General features: G+C 52.7%; 1 protein-coding gene across 1 annotated transcript in view; it reads right to left on the bottom strand.

Annotated features, from left to right (window-relative positions):
• The window catches only part of COL27A1 (collagen type XXVII alpha 1 chain), a 135,597-nt gene that overhangs the window by 117,460 nt on the left and 5,958 nt on the right, over positions 1-12,179 (bottom strand). The window contains exons 2-3 of the mRNA XM_003785239.2: positions 11,616-11,686; positions 6,464-8,235 (exon numbers count right to left, since the gene is read on the bottom strand). Coding sequence (XP_003785287.1) covers positions 6,464-8,235; positions 11,616-11,686 — 1,843 coding nt within the window. The remainder of the gene's footprint in view (positions 1-6,463; positions 8,236-11,615; positions 11,687-12,179) is intronic.

Here is a 12,179-nt window from a genome sequence, read left to right as displayed (position 1 = left end):
CTCTGGTCCTATGTCTGATTCTGCAGGCTTATGATTCTGGGCACCCTCACACCCTGTCCTCACCAGCTGGCTTTGGTAGGAGCAGTAGAGTATAGTATAAGACTGGGGACCTGGGGTCACACCTGGCATCCCACCTGCTAGTGGGGTAGCTTTGGACAAGCTATTTCCAGTCTCCGAGTCTTCATCTCTATAACTGTAAAATGAGAATAATGGCAACCAGCCAACAGATAATCCACAAAAGGTGCCGAGCCTAGTGCCCAGCACCCACTCAATGCTCAAAAAATGTTAGCTGTTATTTTTGTTAAGCAATCTCCTAGTAACTCCAAACTCAAAATGTTAAGTCACCTTTTTCACAGCTGTTTCAGAGGGATAGCAAAAAATGTCCCTTCCTAGAAGGCTCTCCTTGACCCAAATCTCCTAGGTGACCTAGAATTAAAGGGAAAGGCATGGGGCTAAGAGTAAGCATTACTACAAGATTACCACGCCCCTCCAACAGATGAGAAACCAGAGAGGCAAAGTGACTTGCCCAGAGCCACACAGCTAATAAGAGATAAAGCCTGGATTCAAATTCAGGACCGTTGGACCTGTTCTACTCTGGGCAGCTTGCACACAGACAATCTTGGTCAGGTTTGTCTCTAAGTATGTGACCTTGGGTCAGTCCCTTCCCCTCTGTGGCCACTTATGAAATGAACATCCAGCACTGGCATTTCCTGAGTTGAGGGGGGAGGTGGTAATTTCCCCCACTAGGTTATTGGGGGAGAGGAAAGGTAAGTTCCCATCTTATATGGTAAGGAAGGCCAGGTCCAGAGGGGTAAAGGGCTCATCCAGGGCTCTAGGAGGGACAGGCTCCCTGGGGTGCTGCTCCCTCATGGGCCACCCTCTCCCCGGGGCCCTGGGGTGCTCCAGGCAGAGGGAACAGCATGTTCAAGGATATGAAGGACATGAAGCATTACATGGGCCCTGATGGGTATAGAGGCCTGAACACTCCTTCTTGGCATTTTTTCTGCCCCAGAAATGGGGGCATCCAGGCCAGACTCTTACCTCATCCATCACATCTGCAGAGCAGACTGAGTGCCAGTCAGGACCTAAGGTCCAGCCTGGTGATGTCAGCCCACGGACCAGCCCCTTGACATAGCAGCCCAGGCCCTAGCTGTGGCCTGGCCAGCCTCTCCATTCCACTACCAGCTGCCCTGCTCCAGCAACAGACCTGACCCTTCCCTACTCAGTGCTCAAGTCAGTAGCGGGTGAGCAAGGGCCTCCCCCACCCCCTCCTCCCTATCCAAGACCCTGCCTGTTCTCTATGCAGTGGAAAAAGGCTGCCATTTCTTTCCAGGGCCTGAAGCCTGAAAGGGTGACTCTGGGATGATTCACGAGGCCAGGGTGGGATTTTCCACTCCACGCTGCAAACAACAGGGCCTCTGAGAGGGCTCAGAGCTGAGGGGGAGCGGAGCGGGGGCTGCAGGCCTGTCTGGGAAAGGTGGAGGAGGCCTGGGCTCCATGCGCACACTAGCCGAGCCATGGAAACAAACAAGCAGCCCCCCTCTGGGCATCCCCCAGGGATCCTGGCCTCCAACAGCCAGACCTAAGGGAACCCCATCCCACGGAACAAGTCACCCTTGTGTCCAGCTGTAATAGCCCGCCTGCCAAGCCTCATAGAAAGAAATAAGTCCTGGCTGGCATCTTCCCTGGCAGTGAGCAATAAGAAATTTTACAGGCCTGAGATTTGGGGGACCGGAGTCCAGGCCCAGGTGTGCTGCTAACTGCCATGTGACCCTAAGCAATGACCTTTGGGTCTCTGAGCCTATGATCTATGTCTATAGCCTTATGGAGTTAGGTAGGGGGTCTGAAAGGGCCTCCCATGTCTGACCAGCTGAGCTCCCAAGAATTCCCACAGGACACTGAACCTTCCACAGTCTCTGTCCTAGGATGGATCTGCTGGAACAAGGCTTCTTAATGTAAATACAGCTCAGTAAGGCCTTGAACAAATGACTACATCTCCTTGTGCTCGGGCCTCAGTTTGCCCAGCTGCAAAATGGGCATGAACTGTCTGCCTTCTGAGATAACGGGTAGGCATGCTGGCTATTCCCCATTTACTCCCCAGATCCGTGCTGCGCCCTGAGAAGCTGACTGCTACAGAATACACCTCCAGGTTTCCCTGTCCTCCAGCTTCTGGCTGGGTTGTTCAATGGGAGACCTGGGAAAGAAGCTGCAGAGTAGGAGAAAGAGGACAGGCTATTTCTCTCCCTGCCCTGCTGTGGTTTGGCCCCAGATCCCATCTGCTCCCCTGCTCGAGGTTGTAACTCTTGCTGAGATGTAGGAACAACCTTTCCTTCCCCTGGGACCTTCAGGGCTGGGCGTGGTAATAGGGATGTGCTTCAGCAGCCCCTGCTGGTCCCTTTGATGCTGTCCATATCCCTGGAAATAGTCTCTCCCTTAAGTTCTTCCTGGTGCCCCGGCCCCTGCCTGGAGCTGACTGGACATAGCATGAAAACTGCTTAGTACTCAGTAGGTGCTCAAACACGATGCGCTAAAGACAAAGCAAACCAGCCCTCCATTCTCCTGAGTTCTAGATCTTGCCAGTTTAAGGGGTGAATTTCTCAGCATTCTGATTGCTGATGAACAAAAGCATGAAGGCCCCGAGACAAAACGAGATGCCCCTCTAGCTATGTCCTGGGGTGGGGCTATTTTGGAAAAAACAAGACAAGAACTTTGAGAGAAGCCATGGGTATAGAGTTGGGAAAGCCCCTCCTGCCCAGGTGACAAGTGCCATGGAACTCTGGTCCCTTGAGGCTCCTGAGCTCTACTGACAAGCCCCAGGTTAGTTAATCTTTTCATAGCACAGTTCTCAAAACAAATGTGAGAGTGTATCCAGACCCTCCTGTTCTCTACCAGTGCAACATTGTCCCCTCCTCCACACTCATCATCAGTCCACAATCACAACCACGACAGTCCACTAGGACCCAGGTTCTAGCCCTGTGTGCTTACATCCCTCACCCCACTGAATCTACACAATGACCCTGAAAAGGTAGGTGGTACTGTATTCCCATTTTACAGCCACAGTGACTTGCCCAAGATCACAAAGCACCTGGCCCCTAAAAGGCTTTCCATCAACATTTATGCACAGAATGAATGGACAGCAGGACAAGGGAATGGTTCAAACCCAGGTCATTCCAAATCCAAAGCCTGCGTGCTTCTGAGCATACATAGACTCCTCATTGCCCTGACAGGAGAGTTCTGCATAACCTCAAGGAGTCCAGCCTGTGAGTCAGGGCAACCTGCTTTGTAAGGATCAAATTCTTTCATTCATTTTGCATAGGCAGAGCATCTGCTGTGGGCCAGGCCCTTAGCCGAGTTGACGCCTGCAAAAAGTGCAAGCGCGTGCAAATGCCAGTGGCCTGATCGTGAATAAATAAGGTCTTGACTCGCCTCCTCCCAGGCGTGGGGCTTCTGTGCAGCTTCTGTGCAGCTCCCGCAGCTTCCCCGCCCCAACTGACCCAGGGCCAAGCTCAGCTTTTCCATGCTCCCCCCGCCTGGGGCTCCCACAGAGCTCCCCTGCTCAGTAGCTACAATTCCCAGCTGGCTCAACCCAGAATCCTGTCTCAGCCTCTGCCAGCTAGTCTCATCCCTGAGCGCCCTGAAAGGCAGGCCTGCATGCGTAGTCACAGCCACTGCACTCCTCTCAGGTACTGGCAAGACCAAGTCATTTCTAAGGGGGAAGCTCTTCCAACACGGAACAGGGAAAACTGAGCCCTAGGGGGAGGAAAGAATTTCCTCAAAGTCACTTGGCAAAACTTGCTTCCTTTCTAGTACAGCCTTCTATGCAAATTCTCTGTAAATTTTCCAGTCCTCCTCCCAGGAGGAGGTTGGAAGGTTCTATTATCTACATTCTACAGAAACTGAGGCTCAGAGTAGTTAAGAGTCACGAAGCTATGAAGGATAGAGCCAGGACTTGATTTCAGATCTGTGTGCTTAACCACTTCTCAAAGATGCCACTTCCATTCCATACCATTATGTTTTTCTGGTATCTGGTGAAAAAGAGGTGACCAGCTTGCCACCTGCTACCCAGTGGACAAAGATTCTACTTCTGGATTCCTATTAGAATGAAGCTAGGTCCCAAGTTGCAGGGAGGGTAAGGACAGGGGACAGCAAAAAGTGAGAGGCAGAGATGCCACCCAGGCAAGTTGATGTCCTCCCTCTTACCCTCAGCAGTCAGGACTGGAGGAGCAGGAAGAACCTTGGCTCTGGCTGGAAGTCAGGGACCCTAAGTGGAACCTTTCAGGAACATGCTAGGTGCCCTTGGCCAAATCCTCTGTCTCTCCAACCTGCTCAATCATCTACAGGACAGGAATGAGCACAGACATCCTGCCCTCCCTGGGGTCCTAAACCTAAAGGGTGATGCCACACAAGTGGAAAAGCTCATAAACTTGGCAGGTTATTGAAACAGAAGATTCTTTAGACATTGAGCTCTCACTTTGAGGCCAGGGATAGGACCTGACTCATCTCTGAATCCCCCAGGTTCCCATCCCTGAGTCCCCAAGCCTTGGAGGGGACACTCAGGGATATGAGACAAAATGTGCTGGTCTTGGGAGTCTAGAATCTGGGATATAAACTTCAACTCTGCCTCCCACGTGCTTTGTGGCCTTGGTCAAGTCCTGGCCCTCTCTAGGCAGTCTCCTGTCTCCCTACCCACCCCACGAGAGGGTTGAACTGAATGATGGGGTTTACCCCAGCACCTCCTTTGGAAGAGGACATTTGGCAGGAGGCCTCACTTCCTGCTGACCTGAAATCCCAAGCCCTAGGGAAAAGGACGTGATTCAGGCACAGAGCAGGCCCAAAGGCAGATGTTACACTCTACAAAACCACTCCTGCTCCGGCTCTGCTGGCCCCTTTCTTTCTCCACACCACATGCAGCCTTGGGAGGGAGGGCTGGCCTGCTCCACTCAGCCAGGTTGTACCGTATAGCCAGGGTTGAGACCACAGATTCACCATCTTCTGCCAGGAGGGGACAATTCACCCGCTTTTGACCTCACCGCCAGTAAGGTCAGCACACACACAGTTTGGGAAGCTGAAGCTGTCAGGGGCCCAAAGCACGTGGGGCCAGGGTTGGGCTGGGTTGCTGAGAGAGGTGAAAAGGGTTCCTCGTTCCCTCCTTGGGAAAGTGGTGGCTCCCAACTCTCTATGCTGCCAATTTCACAGCACAGAACTTGAGCAGAATGTTGACATAATTGCAAAGCATTGCATACAATTTCCATAAGTTCTACAATATGGTTATAATAAAAGTGGACTCTTGGTCCCCTTGGAGACAGTCTGAATAAATATTATTGCTAATGATTATTAAAACTCATTAAGCGTGTTTGTAAGGCCTGGGAATTCCCAGCATCTGCCACCATCTCCACATGGTAGGGAAGCCTAATCCGAAACACAGCCCAGTGGGAAAGCCAACTTCAAGAAGGAGACCACTCCATGGTAGTCATCTCCAACGCAGGAGAATAGCGCCAAGGCCTAAGCCTCCTGGAAACTCCATCCCATCATTCCCCACCCGGAGGAATTGGCCTCCAGCTGTGGGAAGGTCGTTGCCCCTGGAGACGGTCCCAGGCCAGCCGGAGGCATCAACCCTGAGACCATCTCCTGCACTTGGAATGTTCTTTCTTTTCTCTTCCTTGTTCTTTCTGGCCCACACTGACCTTCCTCATCCCGAACTCCTCTACCAGAAGCCTCAAATCCAATGCTTTCAGGCACCAGCCAGACAGGTAGCATAAATGGCGAAAGGACTCCGGTTGGAAGACTCAGTCACAAAAAGTAGGGACCAGAACAGACAGGACAGGCTTGTCCTTTCTAAAGGTGGCCCAAGGGCCATAGCCTCTCCCACTTTCTAAGAGAAGCTGATTGGCAAATCTTTTATAAGAAATTTCTCACATTTTTTAAATGTTAGTAACTTACTCAATTTTTAAAAAAAGAATATAATGCACAAGCCAAATAAAACATACTCAAGGCCACCCATGTGTGACCTTTGTCTGCAACTCCTAGACAAGCTGATGGGCCAGAGGGAGCCCCTCTCTATGAGCTGAGAGAGCTGGACTTTGAAGGCTACTCAGCTGCTCACCTGCTGCATAACCTGAGGCTGGTTAGCCAGTGACTTTCCTTAAGCCATTTGACTTTTGCAGCTGAGTTAGCAGAGTGACTTTGGATGCAAGCCAACCAAAGCCCAGGGGTGTTTTTCCCCTGGGGGTGGCACCCAGACCTGAGTCTATCCCAGAAGACCATGAGTCTGGAGCAAGGTATGCAATAATGGACAGACTACAGAGGCAGAAGAGGCAGTACCTGGGTCCAAGTCAAGGTTATACCCATAAGCGCCTCCCTGCTCTTACTTGCTCCTTTCCCCTGGCCCTTTCCAGGAGAAAGGACCCATGCCTCGGTCACCCACCAGAGCACCAAGCAGCGTGCCTACCCTACCCAGTCTTACCGGCAAGCCACAGTCGCCCTTGGGCCCTGGAGGGCCCATCAGCAGAGAGAAAGGTGTAGGTTCTGCTAGGTGGAAGAACGAATAGCCACTGCTCGTGGGCCGTGGGCTGGGGGACAGGAACGGTGCTGGGGCCAATACCAGGGCCGTGGTGGTCTGCTGACGGGGCTGGGACTGCGTAGGGCTGAGCTTGGTGGTCATGTCGTTCAACGGGGCATTCCTGGCTGCCTTCCCAGGCCTGAGAGGCACGGGCTTCCGGGGACTGCTCTTAGGTCTGGTTTTCTTTGAGGCTTCTGATCCAATGAGTTTCTTGTTTCCAGTGGGGGGTGAACCAGCAGCTGGGGTGGGAGACTGTGTGCTGGGAGCTCTGGTGCGGGATGTTGGAGGCACAGCTGTGACTGCTGGCTTAGTAGCCCTAGAGCCAGGAGTGGGGACAGGAGATGAGGGCAAGACCGTAGGCTGAGGCGGTTTGTGGGTGCTGATGTAGGTAAAGGCCGGCTTGCTGGCATGGCTGCTCATCTTGGCTTCAGTCTGGGCTACTGTGGGAATGGGTTGTTTAGAGGAGCGAGTGGTGGGAGGTAGGGGCCGGGCGCTAGGTGGTGGGGGCCTGGCCGTTATGGGGTTCCTCTGGATTGGCTTCACCATGGGATGGGAGATTTTGATAGGAATTGGGTGGGAAGTCGGTGGCACCAGCTTCTGGGTGGGTGGGGCTGAATTTGTGAATGAAGGTGGGGCTACTTTCCGGGTAGGATGGGGACTTTTGATGGGGGCAACTGAAGGAGAAGGGGCTGGAGGCTCAGCAGGGAGACTTTTGGGGATCTGGGTGGCTTTGATCTTCAGCAATGGTTGGATAGCTGCAGGGAGAGGAATTCTGGTGGTGACAGCCAGAGAGGCTGGGGGCACGGGGACAAGTGCATTACTGGCTAACAGCTTAGCAGGTGGCAGTGGGGTCCGTGCTGGACCTCCCACTGCAATATGCTGGTGAGGGGCTGTAGGGCTAGTCCGCTTGGTGGGCATGGTGAGTGCCACAGTCACCCTGGGCCCCCTGCCTGCTGGCTGAGACAGGGCTGGTGTGGCAGTGGTCAAGTTCTCCAGGCCTTGCAGGGCAAGGTTAGTATGGAAGGTGAAGGGTCTGCCAGAGTCTTGGGGGAGAAGGGGTCCCAGCAGGGGCCGGTATGTGTCAGCCTGGACACACTGCTTTCTCAGGTGGGTACAGTAATCGTGAGCGACCCGCGTCACGGGGTGGATACTGAACTGGCACAGAGCACCTTCAAACTGGACCGCATGCGGGCTCATCTTCCCAAAGAGGAAGGAGCCCTCGGGGTCAAGTGTGGAGTCCCTGTGGAAAGGCAGTGGGACAGGCACTCGGCGCTGCCCACAGGCTGTCACCAGAGTGACCATGCGGCTGCGGAGCTCAAGGGCCAGGTGGTGCCAGCGCCCATCGTGCATATCGAGGTCAAAGGCCACAGAGCGCCTGGGCCCCAGATGGACGACCGTCTTGCCAGGGAGGAACTGCAGGCCCAGCTGCAGCTTGTGCTTCCGGCTGCGGACGGCGAAGAGGAAGGCATGGTTCACCCGGTGGGAGCAGAGACTCAGCACCAGCGCCAGCTCTGTGCCCAGGGTGGCAGGAATGACAGCAGCTGTGGGGGCCTGGAGCCGGGCCCGCTGCGTAAAGATGAATCCCGACTGGAACGGAATGACCCCCGTGGGTGCAGGGCTCCAGTTAGCCCCCACCTTTGTCCAGCTGAGACCCAGCCGCTGGAGGACGTCCACATCTAAGAGGAAGGGAAGAAGGGAAAAGACAGAGTCAGGGCCTGCTCTAGTCCCAGACACTCCCAGGTACTTGGGCAGTGTGGACAGTCCACCCACAGCTACCTGGTCATTTATTCACGCATCTAAAAATAACCCTGCCCTATGATGGTGGCTAAGAGCAATGTTGGCACTGTCCGGTGTAAGCAGCAACACCATGTCTGGCTGCATGATGTTGCATATTGGGGTGAAAAACATAGATTCTGGAGGCAAATGTTCCGCATTCAAATATCAGCTCTGCTACTTACTAACCCTGTGAGTTTTGTGCCTCAGTTTTCCCACCAATTAAATGGGATAATAACAGTCCCAATCTCAAATAGATGTTGTGACTATTAAATGGGGGAATATACTTTTTAAAAAGTGCTTGGAACAAAATAAGCACTTTCCAACGATAGCTACCCACACTAAAAATAATGGTAATCATCCAATGCTAGTGCTAAACGTGTGAGGAGTTGTCCACAGAACTGGTTATGTCCTCTATTCTCTACCTGACAAGCCATAAGTGAGGGAAACACAGTGATAGGAATAGATGTGTCCACAGAGCTTGGCAACGATGTCCAGGGGGCCTGACTGGTTTTACCACCAGTCCCCTCCCCTGACCTGAGGTTTCTGTCTGGCTGGAGCAGGCTAGAGAAGCCGCATCTTCTACCATCAAAAGGAAGATGGCATTTCCGCTGGCTCCCCCTTCTCCCTGTGTAGCTCTGGGGAGAGCCTAAGAAGTAATCAAGGCATCCCTGCAACCCCTGTCCTCTGGTGAAACATTTGGATATCTGAGCATGGAATGGCCAGGTCACATCCACCCAGTAATTATATCGGTGAGACTTGCCAGAGCGAAAAGAGAGTTTCCAGAGTGTTTATGGAAAGGCTTCCTGACCTTGCGTCGGCCAGGCCATTGGACCCCCTTCAGCTGGCTGAATGGCCAGTGTATACAGAAGTAGGCTCCCGAGTTCTATCTCAGCAAGGAAGGATAGGCTGCCTCCAGAACTAGGGTCTGGATCAGGTCCTCAGGGCCCTTCCCTGAGCTCAGCAAGCTGGCCCCTGAGTGATGAATGCTCTTTTCCTACCACTCCAGGCAAAGACTGCAATGAGAGCTAACTGCAGCACTTGGCACTTGGGAGGTCCTCAGTCAACATTCTGAGATGGATGGAAGGATGGATGGATGGACAGATGGACAAATAAATGGGACCAGTGGGGGGAAACTGATAACCTGGGCACTGGCAACATGGCATATACTTCCATAGCAGGCTCTGGAGTCAGAACGCCAGAATTCAGAGCTGGACAAGATCACCTATGAGCCTGGATTCTAAGCCTCAGTTCCTTCCACTGTAAATAAGGCTAAGAAGAGTACTAAGAAGATGAAATGAATAGTCTTGCTCATCATCCTCACCCAAGCCTCACACCAGGCAACTCTGTTGGGTCTCTTCCTGGCTATAAGGTAACTGAACCAAGACCTTAACATGACACAGGTCATTGCTCCGAACAATGCTCCAAGAATTATATAGCTCCACAATGCTGTTGTTCAGGTTGGCTTGGATTTAAGACCTTATGCTTCCTCAGAACCAAGGAAAGGCCTTTCATTTCACTTCAAATCTCTCCTCATCTTTTCTCCCCTGTCTGTCCCCAGGTTGCAAGCTAAAATACACTTAAGGTTTCTCGTAGTGCATCTTCTATGTTTTAATCATGGAACCCTCTTATTATCATGAACTATATTCACTAACAGCAGCTCAGAATGGGAAGAGCCACTTGATTGAAAAAGAGGTGGGGGCCCCTTCACCGAGCCCCACCTCAGCAGCCCCTTGGGGAGCCTCTTGGGCTGCTCACCTCTTTCCCTACCCCCAACACTTAAGAGCCAGCTTGGACCCACCCAGAGAAAACCACACCTAGCCATATGGCAGGGACAAGGTAACCCTTGTCATCCTCTCTAGGTGGGTTTCTAAGTTGACAACCATCCAGTCTCCACGTGTCCCCTGAAGACCGCCTGTGTCTGTGGCTAAGGGGCAAAGCCCCAAACATTGGGCGCCCAGCACAGGTGGCCAGAGCAAAGCTGCTCTGCGTCTTTGTCCCCTGTAGAAGGTCCTTGCTCAGACTTCTCAAGTTAATAATGAACAATAATAAAAATGAATATTTACTGAGCACTTCTTTCATACCAGGCACTTTCCATGTATTATCTCACTTGATTCTCAACAACCTATAAAGTGAGTCCTTTCTATTATCCTCACGTTATAGATAAGGTTCAGATGAATTAGATATAAGAGCTTGCCCAAAGCCATGCGGCCTATAAAAGGCACAGCTGGGGTCTCCTCTAAAGGCAAGGAGAAAAAAAGGTACAGCAGGGGTTTGAACCCAGGCCACCTGACCCCAGGGTCTGTGTTCTTAAGCACATGCTATACTGCTCTGGAGCCTTCCAGACTTGTTGGAAGGGAGGGTGGAGACACATCCAGAATCCCATCAAGGCCAAAGAGACGGGGACAGGGGAATGAATTCAGTTCAACACCAATATGGATGGACAAGCCAGCTGGCCCCAGCCAGATCCCTTTATTACATAAACCTGGCTCCACACAGCTCCGGCCTCTCCCCAAACCCCCACCCCACCCCCAGGGCCTGACTCAGGACTCTGGACAGCTGTTCACCTACTTTGTGGGGGAAACAGCAAGCTCGGAAAATATGACATTTGCACAAAATGTTGCCAGGCAGCAGAAGTCTCTTCCGGGCACGGCCCTCCCCTCCCAGGGGCCCAATCCCTGCCTGGTGGCCAGCTTAGGCCACAGGGACTCTCAGCATGCCCACTGCCCATCCCAACACACAGGCCAAGCATGAAGGAGGGGGAAGGGTGGTTATGTTAGAGGTTTTGTGGCTGCTTGACAAACACATGTGGGAGAGGTCTCAGTTTCTGTGGGCAGCTGTGGAGCTGGCCCACTGCCACCCTGGCCCCCTGGACAGCTCCTCAGGGACGAGAGAGGAAAGGAGGATTTCACAGGAAAGGGTGTGTGGGATCCCAGGCTTGGGCAATGACAGTGTGGCCTCAGCAGTTTTTAGAGCACCCATGGGACAAATGTGGGCAACTGAGGCTTATCAAAGCAAAGTGACTCACTCAAATTCTGCCCTATACCAAAATGCAAGCATCACCTTCCATATTTCTGCATGAGCATGAAACTACCCCTTACAAAACTCCAAGCATGATTCTTTCAAGCCCAGAGAGAATTTGCCAACAATTGGCTCCATTCCACTGATGGGAAAACTGAGGCATTGAGTTCCAATTAGAGGCACGGATGTCTCTCATCTGTGAGTTCTCAGGCCCCTTCCGTCCTCCTTTGTCTGCCCCTGGACAAAGAGAAGAGAGAATTACCTTCAGGAACTCCTTGGGTGGAGGCCAGTTGACAAGCAAACGAGACTACGATCCAGGAGAAGAGAAACCCCCTAGAGACCAGGAGACACAAGCAGACATGGCATCAGCTTCCATCCTTTGAGCCCAGATCTGGCTAGGGGCGCTGGGAGTGGACTGCCCAGCCCCAGTCCCACCCAGGCCCGCCCATAGGAGGCAGGAGGCTAGGCCCAGGCTCTCAGGCCTTCAGGAATGGCCTCTCAATCAGGACCTGCTCACATGTACAAACATCACTTCACTTTGCACAGATCAATGAGACGAGGACACCAGGCAGGAAGCAGTACATAGGAAGCCCTGCCCTAGGCTTCAGGAGATCCAGGGTCCAGCGCCTTCCCTCTCTGGGGCTCAGTCTCCCCATCTATACTATGGCCTTATATCTTGAGACCTTTCCAAAAATCTGGTGCTGACTCATTCATCTCCCCATCTATACTATGGCCTTCCCCAAGTCCCCAGTCCATGGGCAGCAAGGCCAGGGCTGCAAGGTCCATCCAAGACTGGTCTGCTTGGATGACCCACTTCCTCAAAAGG

Source organism: Otolemur garnettii, unplaced genomic scaffold (genome assembly GCF_000181295.1).
Source record: "Otolemur garnettii isolate 467f Iridium unplaced genomic scaffold, OtoGar3 scaffold00014, whole genome shotgun sequence".
In the NCBI taxonomy this organism is placed as follows: domain Eukaryota; kingdom Metazoa; phylum Chordata; class Mammalia; order Primates; family Galagidae; genus Otolemur; species Otolemur garnettii.
This window is presented reverse-complemented; position numbering and strand designations above follow the sequence as displayed.